The sequence below is a fragment of the Ambystoma mexicanum genome, chromosome 1p (assembly GCF_040938575.1).
Source record: "Ambystoma mexicanum isolate Mex_15411 chromosome 1p, UKY_AmexF1_1, whole genome shotgun sequence".
Lineage (NCBI taxonomy): Eukaryota > Metazoa > Chordata > Amphibia > Caudata > Ambystomatidae > Ambystoma > Ambystoma mexicanum.
In genome coordinates, this window is record NC_090921.1 from 775277613 (window position 1) to 775290216 (window position 12604).

Consider the following 12604-nt stretch of genomic DNA (forward strand, 5'->3'; position numbering starts at 1 on the left):
CTCTAGGCTCCAGTGGATTGGTTTATTCATTATTTTTATTACAAGTATCTCTATTCTCTTTGCTGCTGGAAGTGATAGTAAAGGAGTAAACTGCTAAATCATTTTTGTTTGCCTTTACTAAAGTTATGAGCGCTACACAGGGCTGGAAATCAGTAATATAATTATTCCATAGCCGCTCACTGCGTAGGTCATACACCTTTTGTGATGCCACCACAGGAACTCGACATTGTTCATCCTATTTAAAGCAACTGCAAATTAAATTGAGAAAAAAGTATGCTATCTGCTGGCAGTGAGCCCACCGATGCCTTTCAACTCATTACTTGAAAGGCATGACTCCACTAATGCCAGACATACCCGCACACCATCCCCATTAGGGAGGGACCGGGAGAGGTATTCGTTAGCACACGTTTTCCAGAGCCAAGACCGGCAGAAACCCGGGGGACGACATTATGAACAGTTTATTAAGTTTCTTGCAGCAGAAAGGTTAAATCATCGGCGGAAATGCGGCAAGCTGCTCTCTTAACTTTTACAGATAACATGCAGGCTCCTTGACAAGTTCACATTACTTCAAAGATTCGAAAGGTCTAAAAGCGTCCATGGAAAATAGAATTAATAAAGAACACGTTTATCCACGCATTGGTGTCAGTGTTCGGATCGTCTGCATACATTGGCAAAATGTAGACACTGTCCGCTAAAACTTGCAGGCGTTTTCTAGGTGATTTACGCGCATGTTGCTTTGGCCCTGTGTGTGAGAACTCCGCTCTGGAAACCGGCCCACTCGCACTTCACCATGGAGTTCTCTGGCACTCAGGGGGCGTGCACGGCGCCTCTTGGCTTGCTTTTGGCTCGCAGGATTCCCGCCCTCATCCGGCGCCTGTGCGCGTGCCCTGCCAGCACGTCTGGCGGGGAGGAAACGCGCGCGCGCGCCCTTCAGGCTGCTGCTCTGTTGCAGGCGGCGAGTTTAGATTTCTCTACAGCTGGAGCTCTGGAGCGGATCGGTGAATCCTGCTGATTGGGGATAGCCGCCTTTTCTGTCACCGAGGGAGCTCGCTGTCCAGCCTGGCACCGAGTCGTCTCCCTGTCGGTGAGTAAGGCTCCCTGGCTGTCTTTCACGGAGGACTTTAACGAACCGTCACTCGCTGCCGAAGTGCTCCCCTTGATTTTGGCTCTCTTGTTATAGCCCTTTTAGCCCACGCCCCTATCACAGTAGATGATTTTGTACCACAAAGCCCCTTTTACTTTAATTCTGTTTCTTTGTTGTATCCCCTTTCTCACCCCCGCCGTTGCTCACCAATCTTCGTGACCCTAATTCTATCACAGGCTTTTTTTCCCCTTCAAAATTACTCTTCACACCTGGCATGCCTCACTAATTACTCATAGCCAGTCTTCCCTTTGATCTGATTCCCCGAGGGATACCCCTTTTACCTCTGGTGCTCTTCGCATTCTGTCCCCCTACTGTACCCTATTTTCATCTGATAGAACCACTGATACCACAACACCCTATAGCCTAACCAGATCACCCAGTCTCACCCCTGTCGTATCTCAATTACCCCTTGCTTGCCCATTGTCCACCTAATGTGTTCCATGGCTGATTCATTTATCCTATGAACCCCCGAATTACCCCAAATGCCTTACTCCAAAGGCTTGTAGTTTCACTTTCTTACTCATCCTTTGACACTCCTGACTCATCCTAAGAGCCCTGTTGCCTTTTTTTAACAATGGCTAATTAGTTTACCCTGGCACTTCTTGAATCACTGACACACTCCCAAGAACCACTGGATTAGCCCATTCTTGCCTCCTCTCCCCCCACCATCCAATCTGCTGTGACCCAGTCATTGCTTTTCTGTGCCCATCTACTCCTGCACTCGCAGATGTTTCTCTGGGCCTTCTTGGCTGGCCTGGCCACCCTCCTGCTCGTTCAGAAGATTTGGTGGCCATATCTGCTGGCGGACTTTGCATTCTATGTGCGGCTTATCCGCTGCCAATGGAAGGTGAATTCCTTCTTGCGCCAAGGGATCTGCTGCATGGTGCAACGCTTCACCCAGCGTGCTAGTGCTATCCCGAATAAGACCTTTCTGATCTTCGAAGGGGATCGCTTCTCATATGGTCTGGTGGAGAGCCAGAGCAATCGGGTGGCCAATGCTCTCTTACCTCAATGCAAGGAGAAGTCACCGCTGGCTGGTCAGGATGAATCACTGGACATGCTGCAGTCTGGAGATACCATTGCCATCCTCATGTCCAACGAACCTGCCTTTCTCTGGACTTGGTTCGGCCTAGCCAAACTGGGATTTGTGACAGCGTTCCTGAACATCAATATGCGGCATAGTTCCCTGCTGCACTGTTGCCGCACGTGTGGGGCCAAAGCGATCATCGTAGGAGCAGGTGAGTCCTGGGGAGGGGTGAGTTATGAATGCTGAAATAGTGCCTTATGCTACCAAATAAACCAGTCAGAACACTCGGCTGGTTAGTGGGACAGCTGCAGGGATCTATATGCGACTTTACCTTTGTTGGCACAAGCTCTGGAAGCCCTGCTCATCCATTCAACAGACTGGGGTGAAAATAATGAGGACCCCTCTGGGTAGCATTTCAAGATGTCGTTGATGTGGCATAGATTATATGTATATTTGATGATTTGTGCATCCATGATCAATTTAGGTGTGTTCAATATATCAACTATCGACTCTTACCTAGAAACAAATTATAACATCCTTGTGGAGATCATATAGTATGTAAACCCAAATGCCTGTTCATGATTCGTACTGTATGCACATTAAACAATAATTATTTTCTGGCGATATTCGATCTTAGCTGTATACAAAGTTTTGATTTGGCGAAGAGTAGCGTACTTTATACTAAGGTGTGAATTGGGCAAGAGTAAGCGTACTGTGGAGGGAAAGTGATATAAGCATAAATATGTTTATTGTAGATTACCTACTTTGGGAGTCCCTGCGATCCCGTACAGTGCTGGGATAAGAATGACAAACCACACTAAGAGCTTTATGGATAAAATAAGGGGAAAGCTATAAATGTAACTGGTACTATTGCTCTAACTTTAGGTGTAAACAATTACAATGTGCCTAATGCTAACCAGCCTAGTCAGCATGATTAATAGGAGAAACAGAAGACAAAAAGGATTAATTTTATCTTTTAATGACGATCCATAAAAATGCATAATTATTTGCACAGTAACTAACATTACGAGTTGTGTCGACGTCTAAGAGATCTGAGTTCTCTAAATAAATTCATGGACAATGCTAGGATGGCATGCATATACACACACTGTTTGTGCAAATACCTGAATACAGTACATAAACACACACGGATGCTTAACCGCAACGTCGGAACAACAAACAGTCTTTATACTTGCGGTGTGCTGTTGTGTGACCACGCATGCACGTGCAACAACAGCACATTAAAGTCAAATGCTACCCAGTTCTCCCACCTATGGGACTGGGTGAACGTGCCATGGCAAGTGCTGAACCTGGTGAATCAGTACTGTAGGTCCCTAAAAGTGCTAGCGCCTATCTCTTCGGTTGTGAATGGATCGCTTTTAAACGCGCTTTCGGCATCATCTATTTCTTTGCAGATCTTAAAGCTTTCTTTCTGGGCAGTCGTTATGGTTAACACGTTGCAATTTGACTAAAGGCTGTTTTTTACTCTGGATTATCAAGGAATAAGCATGTCTCGTTTTTAACTTACGAACCCACTGGTTTGATATTGCCCTCAATGTACTCTTATATCAGTTCTGAAGTTTCTTCAATTTTAATAGGCTATCGCTGCCTTAATTACTTAGTACAGTTCCATCTGTTTGTAGGCCCTCGAAGAACGAGGGTCCACTGACCGACTGCTTCTGCTATCTGTTCTTTTTATTGAGTGTATGATGGGCATGCCTGAGCGACACGCTAGGGAACACTGCATGGGATGTCGGAAGATATCCCATGCAGACAATAGCTAGGGATAAGATATAACCCTAGCCGGTGTATAAGAACGGATCCCTAATTATTTGCTGTTTGCTCCTTTTTTAGTACTGAATATTCACAAACTATGTTGTGGTTGTGTACTAGTTTGTGAGGATTTAAACATATGGACCCATTGCTCCATACCTGCCACTGGTTCAATATGGCGCTATATCAAAGTTGATTAGTCTAAAAAAATGTACAGTGATAAACTGAAATGTATTTGATCGGGTGGGGAGATGTCATCTTTTCTTCAATGGAGCCGCCCTAATATCTGAAGATTGGGTCAAAACCTGGGATATAACCCGCTTTTCCGAGGGGATGTACACAATGCTCAATTGCAATACACCAGATTTTCTTATTGCACTGATCTGCAAGGTTTTAATGCCACTGTGCTGCTGTGACGTCAACCCGATGGCAAGATAGGAAGAGGCAGTCAAAAACATGGCTAATGAACAATGTGTGGACATCCTTCTGAAACTTTGTGTTCACTTTTTTCTAAAATTCTACTAATTTCAGTTGCTGGCCTGTGTGTAGGCCTATCTCTGTGAGTGGGAATACTATGCTTGCTGCAGGCAAACTTTCGGTTCTTGGTCCTTTGTTTAGTCAAACATTTAACAAATTGACCATGCCTTGAATTTCATGGTTATTTTTATTTTTGATAAGGATTTAACTTAAAAGAACCAATTTGCAGCTGTTACCCTGTGAAATTCCTTCTGCATGGTTGACATTTTAAAAAATGCTGTCAGACCAGAAAGAGAGCTTGACGGATGGAGCCCAAAGACATTGATATTGTAGAGCTGGGTTCATTTTGGTTATAATGTGCTCATGCATAGCAATGTCAAACAATATGATTTTATGCCCTTCCCCAAAATTGCGCAGTTTTATATTGTTATTACAGATAAATCGGTTTCCTGTTTTGGATGTAACTGGTCTTGCACTAAAAATATTGTTGGAAAACAGGCACTTCTACATATGTATGAAGAGTGGATTATTGGAATTTGCTATGCATGCGTGGATCCAGTGTTCTTGTCTAGGACCAGTTGTTATGTCCCACCGTGGTACATATGTTCATAACTTGGAGAGAATCAAGTGCTGCTTTTTGGAGGATTTGTGTGAACACTAACATGAAGAGCCTGCACTTGGCACTTCATAGGATTTGGCTGATTGTGAAATTGAATGTGAATAATATCCAATTTATTGAAATGAAATATGTCTTTCATCTAGATGTTAATTTGTATCTCTATTCTAGTATTGTTTGTATAAGATTGTGCATATATATTTGAATTAAAGCTGAAATGTATGTGTTAAGTTTTGAACTTAAACGCATTAAAGTAAATAAATAATACTATTGCTTCAGATTAGATTTGATTATTTTTATTTTTTTGTATTTCTGATAACATTTTAAATTGCATTTTTATTTTTGTCAAGCACAGAATTGCCCCACGTAGTAACTGGGCACTTAATATGTTGGAGCGGTACGCTGGTTTCTATTATCGTAGTATGAGGTGCTGCAGGGTGAGGTAGAACCATACATAAAGGACACAGGATAAATATTACATTAAAACAATATTCGATGCAAGGGTCATCTGCGATACAGTTAGGGTGGGCTCCATTTGTAGGACCGCTTCAGTGGACCAGGGTGGTTCCTGAGCAACTTTCCCGTCTGAGAAGAAGGTGATGCTTAAGGGGTCCTGTCAATCGTGGGTATGTTATGGCTCTGAGGCCCAAGGCTTGGGAGCTCGTGTTAGGAGGCCTAAATAAAGGCAAACCGTGTAAAGTAGTTTTTGTGTTGAGTGGTTCCAACTCCAGAGTGTATTAAAATTGCATTATCAATGTGACTTGGTGCACATAACTCACACTGAAGACTTGAGACTCTTAAATTGTGGACTTAGTAGCACTGATAAACCTAGGGTAACATGATGCATACCTGGTGGCTACGTGTGTTATGGTCCTATGAGGCCATCTTCATCTTCCGTTTACAAAGCAATTGACTTAGTCTCGTGGTTTATCGTGCACTAGAACTTCCAAATGGATCCAGTATGCATCATTTATCTTTTTTGACTTTGGCTATTGTTTTTCCACAGACAGCATTAATTTCACAACCATTACAGCAGTGGAAAGATGTCATGCCAGTGTATTTTACGAGTTTTAGAAGAATGGTTTAATTCATGTTAATTATGAATGCCTACTAATGTGAAGCTTTACGCAGATATATATTAGCTATCTCTCACTCTTGTATCGCACTATTTTCCCGTCAATACCTGACAGCAGACTAGGGGCCTCCGTTTCCTGGGAAGGAGTGAATTCTTAACTCGATCAGGGTTTACACGCTTTGAATAGAGCCTACCAGAATGCATTCTTCAGTCTAGGCCTCCGGGTCATGGATGGGGATGGAGTTTGGGCACAAGACATGCCTACCCCAGTGTAATGGTTGAGCATGTCGTACAATTTCTGCAGAAAAAAAGACTGCATAGCCGTTTGAAACTCCTACGCTTCTAAAGAGACCCAAAACGATATAGTCTGTGCACCAGTATGCCCTCCTTGCGCCTCTAAGCCCGAGTTTAAGGGAGTCAACCCCCATGTGGATCTGAACAGCAGTCGAGCAGCCTGGGCGGAAAAGGAGTGGGTCTGCACAAATGGCGAGCAGAAGAGGCGGGCTGAAGCAGTGGCACAGTCGAGAAAAAAGGATGGGGCCAGAGCCCCAAATAAGGATTGGAACTGGGAGTATTTTACTACCTTTTTAAAGTTGCGAGTAAAATTATGTTTTGGGGAGTAAAAAAAAAAGTCCCATTCCTAATGGGAGTGTTTTGTAAGCAAATAAAAATGCTTCACTCCGTCTTTGCAGCTAGTTATTCATGCACATTGAAAGACACATGTTAACCTAGTCACCCCAGGCAGCTTCCAGTCACCCCAGGCAGCTTCCACGACCGAGAGCTGGAGCAGGAGCTCCCCTCTACATCAGCACGGACTGTGCTCCAACATATTTACTGGTCCGGGTCACCCGAGCAGAGGTAAGCCTCTCTGGCTAATTGCCGCTCTGCCTACCGAGACCGCACCCGTCCGATCTGCAATTCCGCACATAAGCGGCTTATCAGCATTTTGCTATTTTAACTATTGACCAGTTAATGCAGCCCAAACCGGAGCTGCTACAGCGTATCTGCAGATTCTGGTGCCTGCAGCGACAATTCCAAGATGGCCGACGCCAGCCTTCTCACACCTAACTCCTTTGTTGCGGAGTCCATCTGATCCTATTGGCCCAACTGAGCATCTAGTAGCCTATGGGAGCGAGCCGCCAGGCGAAGCCGGCACACCCCAAGGCACACACTAAGGCTCCTGACTGAGCTGACCGAACGTGCCGTGCTGCGGTGTGCGCTCAAGCCCATGCCCGGTGCACCCTGCTTCCTCCACTTCAGCCAGAGTCTCCTCTGACTGTATGAACTTGCATATGGTGAGGCTTCAAAGTACTTTTTATGCATTCATGTGCCCTTGTACTCACTGCATTGCTCCATGTGCACGCTATGTTATTCTATGCATCAGCACACTTACCTTGCCAGATCGCCATCTCTGAGCCTACTCGGCTGCTAATGCACCTGTAATTCATTGCCATATTCTTACCTGCACACCATGCCAGGCCTGCCTGTAATGCGCATTTAGTCATATGCCTGTACTACTCAGCTCGCTGTTGCTGCACTGAGCCCACACTGTACTATTATGTGCCCTGACCTTTGCAACTTTGCCTGAACTCAATGTAGTGTTGATATCTATAGTACCTAATTGACGCTGTGTCAAGCTTTGTTACCTACTATTTATGTGCACCCTTCGCCAGGCCTGCCTGTAGTGTGTACGTCATTACATGCTTGTATTACCTGCATGCTGTTGATGCACCAAGCCCCACACTTTACCATCATGTGCCCCGACCTTCTCACTTAGCCTTCACTTAATGTAGCTCTGCCTTGACTAGCTAGCTGACGCTGCACTCGAGACCCGCGACCAGTTCCTTGTGCCAGGCTCACCTCTTAGCACGCACTTAGCGTACTGCTTATTATTGACCGTATCCAGTTGACACCGCCCCGCGGCATACTACCGAATCTCCACGACCCTCCCTGTTGGGACTGCCCGGTGGTATTCTCCTCAGCCATACTGCATTCCTGGCCCAGGCATTTGAAATTGCTCCATTACCGTATGTTAGCAACCGCTTGCTTGCTCCTATGCAACCTGCCACTATGCCCCAGCTGCAGGCTGTTAATCTCTCCTTCAAACTGCCTATCCCCAATTTATTTGTACTAGCTATTGCCTATATACTCTACCTCACTATCCACTCAACCGCCCTGCACAATTCTAGTGCTGCCCTGTGGCCTAACTCCTTTCAGCACAATAAGATAATCATAACCCCTAATCCTTACATTAACAACTCTGCCTTATGGCTCCAACTCTTCACCACGAAACCGACACCGAATCAACCATGCTCACTCACTATGAGAAACACCAGACTTGGCTCCAGGATATCCATGCTTCTCATCACTACACAACACCCTTTAGTCAATACAAACATTCTCAGCCCATCACGAGGGCTACCTCCCACACACACCCACCACTCAAGACATCAACAACACCAAAAATGTGATCAACGGGGCACTAATCAATGCCAGAACTCTTACGGCCCACACACTTGATATAGCCGACATCATCCTAACACATAACCTCGACTTCTTGGCCGTCACTGAAACGTGGCTCCATGCCGCCTCTGGGCCTCTACTTTCACTAGCCATTCCCAATGACTATAACATTATTATGCACGACCGCAACACCAATCAAGCCAAAGGTGGTGGTATTGCCGTCATTTACAAAAACTCCCTGAACCTCAGTCTCTCATCTGTACATCAAATCTCATCGATGGTAGCGTTAACAGCCAAACTTGCCCTTACTCCCAACCATACCATCACATTCCACTTGATATACCGGCCTCCTGGCCCGTCATCCACCTTCTCTGAAGACCTCTCCAACATCCTGGGAAAGAACACCAAAACTAGCTCCAAAATGTTCGTACTAGGCGATTTCAACCTAGGGCTGGCTGACCCAAATGACTCAGCTGCCTCGCTGATCGATAATTTGCTCACTAACGCAGGCTTTACCCAGCATATTAACAAACCGACACACACCAAGGGGAGAACCCTCGATTGGATAGCGGCCCATAACTGTGAAATTAATGTTGACTCTAACCAACCTTGTGTGTGTGGACTGACCATCACCTGATCACTTTTAACTTCTCTGCCAAAACTCCGACCTCCACCCCAGATGTTAAACCCGCCATCCTCACCAGAAACAAGCGCGACATAACCTGCGCTAAACTTCTCCCCCTCATCCTTCCAGCCCTCAAGGAACAGGCTCTCTCATGTACTGACCCCACTGCTTTGGTTGACATCTACAACCAGTTTCTTTGTTAAAAGCCCTCAACCTTATTGCCCCATCTAAACTAAGAAAACCCAAACCGCGAGCCCATCTTAATTCCTGGTTCACACCTCAGTTGAGAACCTTACGCAAAGAAAAACGGATTTCTGAATCACATTGAAAAAGTAACCCCACAGAAATTAACAAAGCCCACATCATTCTAGCAACGTTCAATTACAAGGAAGCCATACTTCAAGCAAAAAAAGAAACCTATAATAAACGCATCGAACAAGCCAAATCTATTACGAAAGAACTGTTCCGCATCTTAAAAGAACTGGAAACCCCTTTCTGAGCTCCCGAAACTTGCACCAAAGATAGCACTTGGTGCACGAATATTCAAAATGCTCTCCTTGGCAAGATAGCCACCCTTCAAGCCAAAATCAATGACAAACACACTAGTTTACAACTCAACCCCCAACCTAACTCACAACTAACAATGAATTTCCTAACTCGGAAACCTTGACCCCCCCCTTCAACTTCACTCCTCTCTGTTCTAGAAGTGGAAAATATTATCAACAGCCTCAAACCTTCCAATTGCCAGGGGGACCTTTGCCCTGCGCCAATCATAAAGGAGGCTGCCTCTGAGCTAGCGCCTTTCATTAATTCATCCTTCAGTACTGGGATTGTACCGGACAACCTCAAGGATGCCTGGGTCATCCCGCTACTAAAAAAAACCCACCTTGGACCCCAACATTCCCACTAATTACAGGCCCATCACCAGAGTAATGTTCTTACTAAAAATCTTGGACCGAGCTGCCTATTTACAGATTCAACAATATCTTGAATCCAACAAACTCCTGGGTCTAAGGCAATCTGGGTTTCGACCTCGTCACAGCATCGAAACGGCCCTTATCGACCTTGAGACTCAAGTTGAAGACCTACGTGTCAAGGGTAAACTTGCACTACTTTTCCTTCTTGACCTCTCTGCGGCTTTCGATCTCGTAAACCACCAAATACTGTGCAGACCCCTTAAACAAGCAGCCCACTTTCTGAAAAAGCAACAGCCTGGATCAGCTCATTCCTAGACAATAGATCCATGTGTCTTTTCACCCCTAGCAGCAGCCTCACCCCCACCTGTCACCTGCGGAGTACCACAAGGATTGTGCGTCTCTCCCACTCTGTATAATGTATTTACAAAACCTTTATTCGATATCTGGGTGTCACATACACTAATTATGCTTATGACACCCAGCTACTCATCCCCATCTCATGGGACTACACAGCCGACTCTCTTTCCATAAATGCTATCTATCAAGTCATCCAAGCCTGGATGGCGCAGCCTGGACTTAGTCTTAACGACGAAAAGACAGAGTTTCTCATCCTCGGCTCACCCCAAAAACTTTCCAAACTAGACCCTTCATTCAAATCCTTTGCTATAGATGGCAATACCATCAAGGTTTCCAAATACACTAAAACCCTAGGGATTTATATTGACTCCACTCTCTCCTTGGCCAGACAAACCAATGTAGTCGCTTCTGCAGCGGCTTATACCTGCAAGCTCATTACAGCTAGTCGCCCCTTCCTCTCACCAGCCAACTGCACTTCACTTGCTAGGACTCTAGTGTTGTCGAAAATTGGTTACTGCAAGGCCTTCTACTTAGGCACTAACCAAGGTAACTTAAACAAGTTACAAATTATCCAAAATAACGCCATTAGAGCAGCCCTTAACATCCCTAGGAACCTTCACATCTCAGACAATAGACGCAATATTCGCTGGCTCTCAGTCTCCCAACGAATATCTCTAAAAACAATTGCTCTCACCCATAAATGACTCGCCAACCAGGCACCCTGCTATTTAGCCAACAGATTCACCCTACTGAACTCCAGCAGACCCCGCAGAACTGCCCAAACCAACTGTCTTGCTATACCAAGATACAACCTGCAAAGATCAGGCGGCACTAGCTTCCCAGTCCTGGCGGTTAAACTGTGGAACGCGCTCCTTAATTTGCTAAGAGTGGAACCCTTCTTCCACAGATTCAAAAACCTAACCAAAGCCTGGCTTTCCACCAATTAATACTTTTCTGCCTCACTTCATGTACATAGCCTCCCGATTTGCCTTCTTTGTGCCATGCTTTGTGCCTTATGTATATTATTGTAACTCTCAGTGCCCTGTGCCTTATGTATATAACTGTAATTTATACCATTTATGTTCCATATGGTTCACTCTTACCATGTTGTAACTAAGGTATGCACCCGGTAACCCTCGGGCCTGGTGCGCTTTACTAATAAATAAAATACAAATACAAACCTCTACAGATCAGACAGTAATAATTGGACCGTTTCTTCCTGTGGCTCTGTTTGCTGCTGATCGGAACAGATCTATGAAGCGGTGTAGTTGAAAGTAGGAGTAGGTGTCTGTGTTCCTAATTTTTATTGCGAGGAGTTTTACTCCCTAGGTTTCTGCCTATTTTTGAGGAGAAAGTGGCTGAAGCACCCCCTATCTGTAGGGCTGGATGGGACTATCATGTTTGTTCCTTCAGACCAGTTTCTCTGGGTCCCTTGGCTGATAATAAAAGGTAGAAAGCTGCCAGTGCAGATTAAATTAATGTGAAAACGAGCTACCAGCATTTCAGTTTAGTTACACTTCTCAGTTCATCATCAGCACTTGCAACCAACCTGAGAGCATGGTCTGAAGATCCGGACTCCCTGTGTTGATAGTGCATTGCTTCTAGAGATTTGTGGGAGTGCTTTCTATTTAAAGACATTGGCCAACTTCTCATGGTTATTCTTTGTGGACCAGTGGTGCTCTGTATCTTTAGGAAACGTCACTGCATTTGACATGGCACCACGGGGACTAACAGCAGAGCTGCATTGTTAATCCGTTTGTACATGGGTATTGCCTGTTCTGCTCTTCGACCCTTTGAGACAGATCCTCTGCTGCCTATCTAATCTATGGGAACAGTGAACTGGTGCTGGAATCGGAGCTTCCATCGCATGTCTCCGTTATTCGTTTCTGCCCAACTGGCTTTGCTTGGCTCATTGCTTTATTTTCCTTAATTGGGATCGCCTGCAGTGGTTCGGTTCTGTGTGCTGTAGAAAAAGCCACACTCGTGCATGGTTTATCAGGAGTACAGTGAGTGACTAGAAGGCTATTCCGCCGTCCGCAGCACCTCACAAACGAGCCACGCCAACGTTTACAATAAAGCTAGGGTTTAAATAACGCACACTGAATTTTAGGCCATAGCAGAATTGTTTTA

The 12604-nt window shown here is 45.2% G+C and overlaps 1 protein-coding gene across 1 annotated transcript in view; it reads left to right on the forward strand.

The window, feature by feature from the left end:
- Window positions 1-897: 897 nt before the first annotated feature.
- SLC27A3 (solute carrier family 27 member 3) overlaps window positions 898-12604 on the forward strand; it is a 442422-nt gene continuing 430715 nt past the window's right edge. The window contains exon 1 of the mRNA XM_069651264.1: window positions 898-2382. Within this exon, the coding sequence (XP_069507365.1) occupies window positions 1872-2382 (511 nt within the window). The 5' untranslated portion in view covers window positions 898-1871. The remainder of the gene's footprint in view (window positions 2383-12604) is intronic.